At 39.5% G+C, this 14,238-nt stretch overlaps 1 protein-coding gene across 5 annotated transcripts in view; it reads right to left on the reverse strand.

The window, feature by feature from the left end:
- Positions 1 to 741: 741 nt before the first annotated feature.
- PRMT9 (protein arginine methyltransferase 9) overlaps positions 742 to 14,238 on the reverse strand; it is a 54,385-nt gene continuing 40,888 nt past the window's right edge. For all 5 annotated transcript variants that reach the window (XM_073604798.1, XM_073604783.1, XM_073604790.1 and 2 more), the window contains 3 exons: positions 12,896 to 13,049; positions 6,759 to 6,887; positions 742 to 1,147 (listed from right to left, as the gene is read on the reverse strand). In XM_073604798.1, coding sequence (XP_073460899.1) covers positions 923 to 1,147; positions 6,759 to 6,887; positions 12,896 to 13,049 — 508 coding nt within the window. In that variant the 3' untranslated portion in view covers positions 742 to 922. The remainder of the gene's footprint in view (positions 1,148 to 6,758; positions 6,888 to 12,895; positions 13,050 to 14,238) is intronic.

Below are 14,238 nucleotides of genomic sequence, written 5' to 3' on the forward strand. Positions count from 1 at the left end.
GTAACATTAGTATGCAAGACAAGATCCTGGCACATGCCCTTTTGACAAAAAAATCAGACGCTTGGTCAACAATCGTACCATGTATGCTTAAGAACACTTCAGTTATTCAAGCTTCTTGTAATTTTCTATTTACTAAACTGAAATCAATGTCAGCTTTTCCAGCACTGCTCCTACATAGATACAGTAGAGTGAGCACTGTCAGCCTAGGACAGGGAAAGTGTATTACAGGCAGGATCACCAGGTGAGAAAAAAAAAAAATCCTTAGAAAAGGTAAAGTAAACCATCCATCACATCTATGGACTGGTAAGTTGTAAAGAGTTACATTTTTGATTTGGGATTTAGAAATGTTTTAAGTCTTTATCACACTTTTACATAAGGTTCTTCCTTGAGAACTTTTGTCTTCTTCTGCCAGGCAAAGCTGTTGATGAACCAACCAAAAAAGGGAATCTACTCTCCTGAATGGCCACGCGTGGTTTCCAAGCCAGTACCTGGAGCAATGCACAGCAGGCTGAGTATTGATCTCAAATGTCTGCACAGGACATACACTTGAGCACATTCATCCTTGGATTAAATAACAGTGTGAAAAAACTGACATTTTAAAGCTCATATAATCTAATATAAAGTTAACCCTCATCTACTTTTACAGTACAAATTTCTCATAACTATGAGTTAAAAAAAATTCTGTTCAGCCAAGTTATTTATAAAACAGACCAGAAAATATTTAACACAGACAAACTGGTCTTAAATTATATGTTACTTTTTTTTTTTTTTTAAGCGACCATTATTTAAAAATATACAGTTAGCATTATTCCAAGAAAACACATTTTTGCAGAACGGTTTTGAAAAGTGAAAATATATACATTCTACCATAAAATTCCCAGGAATAATACAAACACAACTACATGGAGCCATATGTAAATTGTTATTGCTGAAGCCGTTTCAAAGTCATGCTGACATTGCTGTTCTGGAAATGCACTCCAAGGAGGAGCTCCTCTCCTTGTCCCACATGAAGAGGACTCTCCAGGACAAAGGCAGCTTGTTTCCAATGTGATGACTCGTGGGAGGTGTCCAAGCTAATGTCTTCATCAAGGTGGAGATGATACCAAAAGGGAATGGCTGTCACTTGTCCCGATTTACAAACTTTGACCTACAGCAAGACAAACATATTCAATTTACATAGCGTGTAAACTCATAAGCAGCAATTTCTTCGTTAGCTATAAAATTTGAAGTATAACTAAACCCAAGAACAAAAATGCAATATATTGAAGCTTACGCTTATTAGATGTGGTGATTGCATATAGCCAAAGCTTTTTTGGCTATACTTTTCCTGTAAGTCACAGGAGTGCACTTAGTTCTGCTCTGTGACCCGTTTTCAGCCAACAGAGGGCTAAAGCGTGCTGTCATCTGACATCATAGAGCTGGTCCAGGCTCTGAAAAGGATCTTGATCATATGGTCAGGATCCACAGATGCCTAGCCAGCAGCTGGTTCAGTGATCCTCTGTGGTGACTGAGCCAGCCGCTCCTTCCCCCTCCACAGCCCAGTGCTGTAGTGAGTGCAGAGCTAGCAGTTTTCCTCATTGGAGCACTGCAAATACATCAGCTAAAAAATAATGGGGGGAAAAAAAAAAAAAAATCACCCCCATTCACAATCAGTATCCAAAAGAAATAAGAACTCTGCAACAAAGTTTGTTAAAATCGTTGCAATGTATATAGATCACCCAGAGGAGATTTTTTTTTTTTTTTTTGAGAAAAAAAAAAAACAACAATGGGCGTTAGGCCTCATGCACACTGGATGTTAAAATAACGTTATAAAAACGTCAGTAGCTTTCCAGTGAGTTTTTCAGCGTTTTTTTTTTTTTTTTAATTTTCAATGGATCAAAAATGTTTAACACTTTATCGGCATTAGAGCGTTTTTACAGCTGAAAAACGTCTCTCAGAACCCACTAGTTTTGTTTTTTTTTTACTGCTCAAAAAACGCCACTGCCCAAAACTGCTCATAACAGCCTATGTGTGCATGGACACATAGGATAACATGGAGAGTTTAATGACTGTAGAAAAAAAAATGTTTAAAAGCCAAAAACAGCTGCTGTAAAAACGTCAAAAAACGTCCAGTGTGCATGAGGCCTTAATCTTGAAGTCAATTTTTGTTCAATGAATACGCAGCAAGGAGTTGGTAAGTTGAACAGTTTATATTTGGCAACAGTTTCTTTAAGCACTAGCAATCAGGCCAAATCTGACATTTCTCTCATACATGTAAAAACATTTTCTTCAAAAAAAATTACTTAAATATTTTATATACAATATACAGTCAGGACGGAAAGTATTACATTTTTCACTCTTTGTTATATTGCAGCCATTTGCTAAAATCATTTAACTTCATTTTTTTTCCTCATTAATGTACACACAGAACCCCATATTGACAGAAAAACACAGAATTGTTGACATTTTTGCAGATTTATTAAAAAAGAAAAACTGAAATATCACATGGTCCTAAGTATTCAGACCCTTTGCTGTGACACTCATATATTTAACTCAGGTGCTGTCCATTTCTTCTGATCATCCTTGAGATGGTTCTACACCTTCATTTGAGTCCGGCTGTGTTTTATTATACTGATTGGACTTGATTAGGAAAGCCACACACCTGTCTATATAAGACCTTACAGCTCACAGTGCATGTCAGAGCAAATGAGAATCATGAGGTCAAAAGGAACTGCCTGAAGAGCTCAGAGACAGAATTGTGGCAAGCCACAGATCTGGCCAAGGTTACAAAAAAAAAAAAAAATTCTGCTGCACTTAAGGTTCTTAAGAGCACAGTGACCTCCATAATCCTTAAATGGAAGACGTTTGGGACGACCAGAACCCTTCCTAGAGCTGGCTGTCCGGCCAAACTGAGCTATCGGGGGAGAAGAGCCTTGGTGAGAGAGGTAAAGAACAACCCAAAGATCACTGTGGCTGAGCTCCAGAGATGCAGTCAGGAGATGGGAGAAAGTTGTAGAAAGTCAACCATCACTGCAGCCCTCCACCAGTCGGGGCTTTATGGCAGAGTGGCCCGACGGAAGCCTCTCCTCAGTGCAAGACACATGAAAACCCGCATGGAGTTTGGTGAGAAATAAGATTCTCTGGTCTGATGAGACCAAGATAGAACATTTTGGCCTTAATTCGAAGCGGTATGTGGGAAAACCAGGCACTGCTCATCACCTGTCCAATACAGTCCCAACAGTGAAGCATGGTGGTGGCAGCATCATGCTGTGGGGGTGTTTTTCAGCTGCAGGGACAGGACGACTGGTTGCAATCGAGGGAAAGATGAATGCGGCCAAGTACAGGGATATCCTGGACGAAAACCTTCTCCAGAGTGCTCAGGACCTCAGACTGGGCCAAAGGTTTACCTTCCAACAAGACAATGACCCCAAGCACACAGCTAAAATAACGAAGGAGTGGCTTCACAACAACTCCGTGACTGTTCCTGAATGGCCCAACCAGAGCCCTGACTTAAACCCAATTGAGCATCTCTGGAGAGACCTAAAAATGGCTGTCCACCAACGTTTACCATCCAACCTGACAGAACTGGAGAGGATCTGCAAGGAGGAATGGCAGAGGATCCCCAAATCCAGGTGTGAAAAACTTGTTGCATTTTTCCCAAAAAGACTCATGGCTGTATTAGATCAAAAGGGTGCTTCTACTAAATACTGAGCAAAGGGTCTGAATACTTTCAGTTTTTATTTTTTTATAAATCTGCAAAAATGTCAACTCTGTGTTTTTCTGTCAATATGGGGTGCTGTGTGTACATTAATGAGGAAAAAATGAACTTAAATGATTTTAGCAAATGGCTGCAATATAACAAAGAGTGAAAAATTTAAGGGGGTCTGAATACTTTCCGTCCCCACTGTATATATTTTTTTTTTAAGCAGAGGCCCTGGAGATTAAAATGATGGTTTATGCAAATAGTTTTACGTCACTCGAGTTACGTAAACATTTTTAAAATGCAAATTTTTAGCAAAAAATACACTTTAATGAATTTTAGTGCCCACAAGCACAATATAATACAATTTTTGGGTAAAGTTTAAAAAAAGGATGTTGCGCTGAGTATATTAATAACTAACATGTCATATGTTAAAATTGTACACGCCCGTGGAAGAGCAATAAACTACAGTACATTAAATTATCCATAGGCGACACTTTAAAAGCCTTTTTAGGCTACCAGTTTTAAGTTACAAAGAAATTCAAATGAATGCTCTCACTGACATTTGCAGTGACACCTCACGTGTGGTGTGAGCACTGTTTACATATGCACGCATGACTTATGACGTGTGACCACAGGGAAACAGGGGCATTATATATATATTTATATTTTATCCTCTAAACCAGAAACATTGGGGCGTCAGCGGTAAAGCTCTGTTAGTTTTAGCGGCGATTTTTTCGGCTGCTAGCGGGGCGCTTTTAACTCCCCCTAGCTTCCGAAGAAAGGGTTAAAAGCGCCACTGCCGAAGCACTTTGCAGGTGCTTCAGCAGAACTGCCCTTTGATTTCAATGGCAGGGGCGGTTTAGGAGCAGTGTATACACCGCTCCCAAACCGCCCCAAAGATGTTGCTTGCAGGACTTTTTTCCTTGTCAAAAGAAGTTTATTGAGTATACAATGTTATAAAGATACATAAAGTAAGTTTACAAGGATCTATAAAGTAAGCTCATTGTTTTACAGTAGGGTTTATATAGGTAAATATCATGAAATTTCAAATATTAAACATTGGGTTCACGTAAACCTAAATTAAAGATATATATATAATTTCCTTAGTTACTTTTGTAGGTATTTAAATGATTTATACCTACTATACATATTGTTTACAAGTAGAGTGTATATAGGTCAAATAAATTCTGATAATGAGCTTTAATCGTAAGGTGGAGAAAAGGAAAGAGAAAGAAGAAAAAGGGTTGAAAGGTAGAGGTATGGTCCACAAGGTTGTCCCGCTCGTCAGTTTATTATTCTTTTTAGTTCTCTTTGAAGCCTTAGAATGAGTGTCTCTGTAAGTCATTTAATCTGTTACCATGGCAACAGGACAGAGTCATTGAAGTTTGACAGGAACTGTTGTTTTATCCAAGGATGCCAAAGTTTTTCAAATTTTGGAATTTGATTTTGATCGATGGCTACCATCTTAGCATGGGACATTGTATTATTCATTCTGTGAATTGTTTCTGCTAGTACCAATGTAGGAGATTTCCATGCCTTGGCCACTGTTTGTTTTGCAGCCGTTATTAGTTGGATCATTAGTTTGAATTGAGAGAGTGTTAACCATTCCGGTTTTAGATTAAGTAAAGTTAAATATGGATCTGGTTGTATTATTTTTTTAAATATTTTAGATGCAATCACGAAGACTTCCTTCCAGAAGGTTTGGATTACTGGGCACGTCCACCATATGTGTAAATATGTGCCTATTTCTGGGCATCCTCGAAAACAAAGAGCTGAGGTATTAGGTGAATATTTTGCCACTCTAGCGGGTACAAGGTACCAGCGAGTTAGGACTTTATAATTTGTCTCCAGTGCCAAGATGTTGGGTGAAGATGACTTAGATGTGAGCCATATGTTAGACCAGTCCGTGTCTTCTAAAGTTCGTCCCAGGTCCTCCTCCCACCTCTGAACGTAAGAGGGTCTATTAAGATTTGCTACTCCATATAATTGATTATAAAGTGATGAAATTGTACCTTTAGCAAATGGATCTTTTGTACAGATTGATTCAAAAATGGATAATTGGGATAATGATGTATCCCCCTTTAGGAATGGTGTATAGAAATTTTTGATTTGGAGATATCTAAATATCTCAGAGTTTGGTAGATCATATTTTTCTCTAAGCGATGGGAATGAAAGGAATGATTTAGATGCTATGAAGTCATTTAGTGTCTGAATGCCTGATGTTGTCCAAGCTTTAAAAGAATTTGGGTAGATCCATGCCGGATAAAAGGCCGGATTTCTGATAAAAGAAAGGAGAGGATTGTGTGGAGATTGTAACTGATATTTGGTTTTTAGTTTATCCCAGAGAGATAAGAAGTGTTTAGTTATGGGATTATGAATTTTAAAGCGGTCTTTAGGATCAAGCCATAATAAATTTGATATTAATAGAGGGTCATTTTCTGAAGCCTCTATAAATACCCATAATGGGATTTCCTGTTTTGCATGGTATTTGGACAGACTGGCCAAATGTGCTGCTCTGTAGTAGTTAGTAAAATTAGGGTATCCCAGGCCTCCTTTATTTTTGGGAAGATGTAGTGTGTGTATATAGGTATACGTGGTTTAGAAGAGCCCCATATAAACGAAGTTGCTCTTTTTTGTACTATTCTCAAAAAATAGGAAGGAATTGGAATAGGGAGGACTCTGAATAGATAAAGCAATTTGGGTAGAATAGTCATTTTGATTGCATTAATCTTCCCCATCCAGGATAAAGGAAGTTGCGACCATTGTTTTATTAGATTTGTGATCTGTCTTAATACAGGAGGATAATTGGTTGAGAATAAGTCAGAATGAGATGCTGTTAAATGAATTCCAAGATATGGGATTGATTTTTCGCTTGCAGGACTTTTTTTTCCTCGTCCTGCAAGCGCACCGCCCCAGAGTCAAAGAACTCAGCTTTCACGCTGGGGTGGCTCGAGAGGTGCTTTTCAGGCGCTATTTTTAGTGCTAAAACGCCTGAAAAGCCGTCCTAGTGTGAAAGGGGTCTAAAGATTCCTAAAAGCCATAAAAGAATGGCGGCAACCTTTAGATAATACAACACCTTTAGTTCATTAACGAAGTTGAAGTTGTTTGAACACGGGTCCATAAGATCCAGCCTGAGCAGTTCTAGTGGATCACTTAGAGAAACAAAAGGCAGGGTGGATAAATTCAAGAACACCTGGACAGGCACCTGCAAAAGAAAACAAACCACATCTAAAGCACAGACTGCAGTGGTATTCTAACATACAATTGTGCTAATCTACACATACAGCACCACATCTATCTTAACGATGAACTCTAGGCAAATGCAAAGCAAAAATAAAGTTGTGCATATCCTGGCTGTTGGCATTGATATTGAAAATATGGGGGGGGGGTTGGCACAATCGGTCATTTTTAATTTAAAGGGATAAAAAAAAAAGTCAAATTTTTTCTTTAAAAAACAAAAAAACAAACAGGTTATACTTACCGGCTCTGTGCAGGGACTTTGCACAGAGCAGCCCAGATCCTCCTCTTCTCGGGTCCCACAGCGGCACGCCTGGCTCCTGCCGAGTGCCCCCACAGCATGGAGCTGAGGCTCGGTCCCACCTCCTCCATCCCCCAATTGGCTCGCTAGCTGTAATTGCCAGCAGCAGCAGCCAAAAGCCAATCAGGAGTGCCAGTCACCGGAGAGCAGAAAGATTCAATAGTATGGGGAAAATGGACAGACTATAAAAAAAAAAAAAAAAAAAAAAAAATAACTGTAAAGTATATAGAGAAACTGATAGAATAGGGGTTGGAAGGGAGGAAGAAACACTGCAAAAAAAATATCCCAAGCTTTGAACATCTCACAGAGCACTGTTCAATGCCTCATGCAAAAATGCAAAGAGTATGGACCCAACTGCAAACCTACCAAAACATGGCCATCCACCTAAACGGACAGGCCGGGCAAGGAGAGTATTAATCAGAGAAGCAGCCAAGAGGCCCATGGTAACTGCGGAGGAGCTGCAAAGATCCACAGCTCATGTCCACAGGACAACTATTAGTCGTGCACTCCCCAAATCTGTCCTTTATGGAACAGTGGCAAGAAGAAAGCATTGTTGAAAGAAAGCCAATAAGAAGTCCTGTTTGCAGTTTATGAGAAGCCATGTGGAAGGCGGCGCTCTGGTCAGATGAGACCAAAATTTAACTTTTTTGGCCCAAAAGCAAAACGTTATGTGTGGTGGAAAACTAACACTGTACATCACCCTGAACACACCATCCCCACCATGAAACATGGTGGTGGCAGTATAATGTTGTGGGGAAGCTTTTCTTCGACAGGGAAGCTGGTTAGAGTTGATGGGAAGATGAATGGCGCCAAATACAGGGCAATCTTAGAAGAAAGCCTGATAGAATCTGCAAAAGACATGAGACTGGGGCAGAGGTTCACCTTCTAGCAGGACAACGACCCTAAATATACAGCCAGAGCTACAATGGAATGGTTTCGATCAAAGCATATTCATGTGTTAGAATGGCCCAGTCAAAGTCCAGACCTAAATCCAATTGAGAATCTGGGGCAAGACTTAAATTGCTGCTCACAGACGCTCTCCACTCAATCTGACAGAGCTTGAGCTATTTTGCAAAGAAGAATGGGCAAAAAGGTCACTCTCTAGATGTGCAAAGCTGGTAGAGACTGACCCACAGAGACTTGCAGCTGTAAATTGCAGTGAAAGGTGGTTCTACAAAGTATTGACTCAGGGGGGCTGAATACAAATGCACGCCACACTTTTCAGATATTTGTTAAAAAAAAAAAAAAAAAACAAAAAAAAAAATGTATTGTTTTCCTTTCACTTCACAATTATGTGCCACTTTGCGTTGGTCTATTACATAAAATCCATTTACATTTTTTTGGTTGTAACATGGAAAAATGGGGAAAATGTCAAGGGGTATAAATACTTTTTCAAGGCACTGTACATTCCACATTAATATTTATGCTACCAACATTGGTGTGTGCTGTAAATTGCCTCCAGCATTGTTCCGGTTTCTTCTTGCTGGAGGCTGCCATTTTGCTGAAGTCCAGAGCCCCTGAACAGCAGTAAATCATAAAGCAGAACTAAAGCCTTCAATTTCAGTTTAAAAAATAATAAATAATAATAATGTTACATTCCTGGAATGCCAGGGTTGATAACTGTCACATTTGCTTGGGTCCTCTGTCAAACCATCAAATGGCTGGTGTTATAACTGATCACATGTGCAGCACATGGCAGTTACAGATCAAACAGAAGCAGCTTCTTTGGTTGTAAAGGATAGGGGGGTTTAATTCTGCCTCAATGCTGTCAGCAGATTCAGCAGTGCCTAAAAATGGAGACGGACAGCACTAGGCAAAATAATACAACCCCAACAGGGACAATGAGTGCTGCTGTGTAGAGGATTACAGGACAAAAATCTCAACACAGATTCAAGCGCTTCAGGTGCTCGTTTTCTGTAGGATACATTTTTAGACCTCACTTATACTATCTATTCGGGGCAGAAAAACCACGTGATTGAGATGCGGTTCTACCACCCCAACATCTCACCTGTCAAATGCTCTCTGAAGAGCTACCCAAAACGCGGATCGATCTTCAAAGTGCAATCTACTGTAAACTATCTCTAAAAGTCCTAGCTTGATTAAATGGTGTGTTAACATCTGCCTGGAGTTAAGCTTTAAATGTACCCGTATATATACAAAATGCTGCAAGTTTTTTTTTTTTAACTTAATCATACAGGTCAGGCCACAAGGCTGTATATTCATAGGCTGGTACTTTCAGGTGTCTGGACACTGGTGAGCTTTGGAGGGCATGTCCTTCCTTAAACCTTACCCATTTTAGCCTCAGTTTTTTGCGTGGACTGGTGCAGGTAAGCATATCTGTTACTTTTATACAGAATGACAATTTACAGGTAAATCAAAGTATAACTTGTTGCCTCTCTCTCATTCAGATGCTTTGGCTTCAGTACGTTGAGTCGCTAACCTAAAACAAATATGTAGATTAGAAGACCCAACCTCACTGGCTACCAACTTGTTCTGGGCCTGTGAGCATCAAAACCCAAGGTATTCAGGCAACCAATCTTTCAGTATATGCTGGAATGATATGAACATCGCAGGACATGTAGATCTGTTCTTGTCATGGGCATAGACCGGGAGCTCCTGTTATCTGATTACATACCCTGATACACTGCATACTCATTTATGATGTGATATTACTTGGTTACTGTGACTGTTAGCTTAAACCCCGCCTTGAAGATTGTGCTGGGTAGATCGGATGATTCTTGGTCATATATTGGTATCCTTACCTGAGAGGCAATGGTTTCCAGCTTGGCTGTTTGGGATGCGCCTCCAATATTTACATGATGTTAATTCCAGCTAATTGCATTGTTTGGTACCTTTTTACAAAGAATAAGTGTGGGTTTCAATGCATTGATTCTTTCACATGTACTCCTGAAGAAGAATTTCTGAAGTCTACAAGTGAATGGTGTTGGAATCTATACATGTTGTTAACCTCTAAGTAGAATGTTTTTTAATATGTTTTGTAATGTTTTTAACAGAGTTTAAATAAACTTTATGATACTCAGTTTCTCCATACTTGGCCACACAAAGTCTATGACTACAATTACTGTTGGTGTTATTACTTACAAAGGACGTGGACATATAGTACACACACGGGTTGATTTACTAAAGGCAAGTCCACTGTGCACAACAAGTCTACTGCAAGTGCACTTGGAAGCGCAGTCACTGAAGCTCTGAAATGAGGGGAAGCTCTGCTGATTTCTATCATCCAATTATGTGCAAGCAAAAATGCTGTTTTTTTTTTTTTTTTTTTTTTATATTCCTTGCATGTTCCCTTCAGATCTACAGTGACTGCACTTCCAAGTGCACGTGGAGTGCACAGTGGATTTGCCTTTAGTAAATAAACCCCACAGTCTTGGTTTCAAATGTATATGAATCCTTCAGAATAAGATCACCATTCTAAAATAAAGAGCTTTGATTTGAAGGCATATTATTCATTTCATAAATTTCAAGTGAAGTTTTGGCAATTATAAAAGTCCCATATTTGGTGAGAATGTACAAAAATAAAAGGAGTATTGGTAGGACATACGATGTTATGTAAGGGAAATTACAGGGGAGGACATTTAAAATGACCCATGGGTGTGCTTATTCCACAATACAAATATTACAAGGAAAAAAAATATTAGAACCCGCCATAAAGGAATGGTTCAAAAGAATAGAATATATATCTAGAATGGAATATCTTAGTAGTAGGGGGAGGGCCAAGCAGGAAGATTCAATAGTATGGGGAACATGGACAGACTATAAAGTAAACAAACAAACAAAAAAAAACCCCATAAAACTGGAAAGTGGGGGGGGGGGGGGGGGTGGAAAAATGGTATATATAGTATATATACACATACATATTTTATTTATATTGGCAGAATTTATGATTTCTTGGCTATTTTTCAGAGAATATGTGTGTTTAATAATTTTAAATCATAATGACAACAGAAACTACCCAAATGACCCTGTTCAAAAAGCTTACATACCCTGGTGATTTTGGCCTGATAACATGCACACAAGTTGACACAAAGGGGTTTGAATTGCTACTAAAAAAAGGTAACCATCCACACCTATGATCTGTTTGCTTGTAATGTGTGTGTGTGTGTGTGTGTGTGTGTGTGTGTGTGTGTGTGTGTGTGTGTGTGTGTGTGTGTTCTTATGGATTCTGAGTCATGGGGAAAGCAAAAGAATTGTCTAAAGGATCTGCGGGAAAAGGTAGTTGAACTGTATAAAACGGGAAAGGGATATAAAAAAAGATATCTAAGGAACTGAGAATGCCAATCAGCAGTGTTGAAACTCTAATCAAGAAGTGGAAAATGAGGGGCTCTGTTGAAACCAAACCACGGTCAAGTAGACCAACTAAAATTTCAGCCACAACTGGCAGGAAAATTGTTCAGGATGCAAAGAAAAACTCACAAATAACTTCAGGTGAAATACAGGACTCTCTGAAAACATGTGGTGTGGCTGTTTCAAGATGCACAATATGGAGGAACGTGAAGAAAGATGGGCTGCATGGTCAAGTCACCAGAAGAAAGCCAATGCCACCAAGTATACCGCTTACAATATGCCAAACAGCACAGAAACAAGCCTCAAACCTTCTGGCACAAAGTCATTTGGAGTACTGAGACCAAAATTGAGCTTTTTGGCCACAACCATAAATGCTAAATTTGGGGAGGAGTCAACAAGGCCTGTGATGAAAGATACGGAGGTGGATTGCTGATGTTTTGGGGATGTGTGAGCTACAAAAAGGCACAGGAAATTTGGTCAAAAAATACTGTAGGAACATTTGCATTCATCAGCCAGGTAGCTGCGCATGGGACGTACTTGGACATTCCAACATGACAATAAGCCAAAACACAAGGCCAAGTTGACCTGTCATTGGCTACAGCAGAATAAAGTGAAGGTTCTGGAGTGGCAATCTCAGTCTCCTGACCTCAATATCATTGAGCTACTCTGGGGAGATCTCAAACGTGCAGTTCATGCAAGACAGCCCAAGAATTTACAGGAACTGGAGGCTTTGTGCCAAGAGGAATGGGCAGCTTTACCATCTGAGAAGATAAAGAGCCTCATTCACAAATACCACAAAAGACTTCAAGCTGTCATTGATGTTAAAGGGGTTAATACACGGTATTAAGAACTGGGGTATGTAAACTTTTGACCAGGGTCATTTGGGTAGTTTCTGTTGCCATTATGATTTAAAAAGAGTAAACACAGTTGATAATAAATGGCTTCAGCCAAACACTAACCATGAGCGAAAGAAAATTTTGTGTGTTATCATTCATATTCTCTGAAAAATGGCCAAGATATAATATGCCCTGGCAGAATATATACACATATACATAAAAATAGAATATATGTGATAAATACTGCTGCAGCTCTCTTAAAATTAGACATAAGTGGATATGTACATTTTTTTTATACAAAACCATATAAAGTTTAAATAAATAAACACCAAGAAGAAGCTTTGTCTGTAAATGTGAAGATGTGTTTAAGCCAACGAAACTGTAATGATATGGTAAACATGCAGGCATATTACACTATAGCCAGCATTGCAATTAACCAGAAAAAAAACAAAAAAAAAAAAAACAAAAAAAATAAAAACACACACCACAGTAAAAAGGTATGAAATATAGTAAACAGGCAAAATAACCAACCTTAAAATGATTAATGAATGCTGCTATATTGAACCCGAGTGTAGGCTCTGTGCCTTGGACAGCACACTCCTGTAGCAAGGTGTGAGATTCTATCAACATACCATATATAACTATAGCCCGAGGGAATATCTTTCCTCCAGACTGAAGTAAGCACCTACAATAAAAATAAAATAAAAATAGAGCTTGGAATAGCAACATATCTGTCAAATAAAGCATACAGCTGTACTTTACCAAAACAATATCCTCAGTTATATATAATCAGTGCTGACCCCATACTAAACAACACAAATTGTCATCATATGAATGCACAACTCATGTTACATGAGAAGGGACACAGAGCAGTTAGTAACTACAATCTGACCACGACTGATCATCCACATGCTGACTGGGAAATAGTCTGGCTGTCTCTTAATTAACTGCCCAGTTCAGCGTAGACTTACTGTACATCAAAGCACTGAAATTCAGTCAGTTCTCTAAAATAAGATCTGTCATCAGATCTGCACACAACTAGATAAAAACTGGAGGAGATCAGATAGGCAGATTTAATCCAACTGCGGAATGATCTTATTTTTCAAATGACTGATGGATAAAAATGCTCAATTACCAAGAGCATGCATGTTCAAAACTTCCTGGTCACTTCAAAAACTGGCAAAAGAAAAAAAAAACAAAAAAAAAAAAACAACAATAAATTAAAGCGATTGTAAATGTTCATTTATTTTTTCGATTTTTTTTTAAATAACAAGACATCTATACTTACCTGCTCTGTTCAATGGTTTTGCACAGAGCAGCCCCGATCCTCTTCTTCTGGGGTCCCCCGCCGGTGCTCCAGGCCCCTCCTCTTCATTGGGTGCCCCTATGGAAGCCGCTGTCCATGGGGGCACCTGTGCAGGCTCGCTCCCGAGTCCTGCTGCTGCGTCCATTGACACAGACAACCCACTCGGCCCTGCCCCTCACTCCCGGGTAACAGCTTTCGATTGACAGCAGCGGGAGCCAATGGCTCTCGCTGCTATCAATCTGTCCAATGTGGAGAGTGACAATGGCTGGAGCCGCTGTGCTCTTGCACATCGCTGGATCGGGCTCAGGTAAGAAAAAGGAGGGGGTTTGGGGGGAGCTGCAGCACAGGTAGTTTTTCATCTGCATGCATTAAGATGAAAAACCTTATGGCTTTACAACCACTTTAAAGAGGAGGGCCCATCAAAAGAAAAAAAAAAATAAAAGTCAGCAGCTACAAATACTGCAGCTGCTGACTTTTAATTGGACACTTACCTGTCCCTGGGTCCAGCGATGCGGGGGATCAAAGCCCTGCTCGTCTCCCCCTCCGTTCAGCGGCGCCGGCATTGCAA

This window comes from Aquarana catesbeiana, linkage group LG01, assembly GCF_042186555.1.
Source record: "Aquarana catesbeiana isolate 2022-GZ linkage group LG01, ASM4218655v1, whole genome shotgun sequence".
Taxonomy (NCBI): Eukaryota; Metazoa; Chordata; class Amphibia; order Anura; family Ranidae; genus Aquarana; species Aquarana catesbeiana.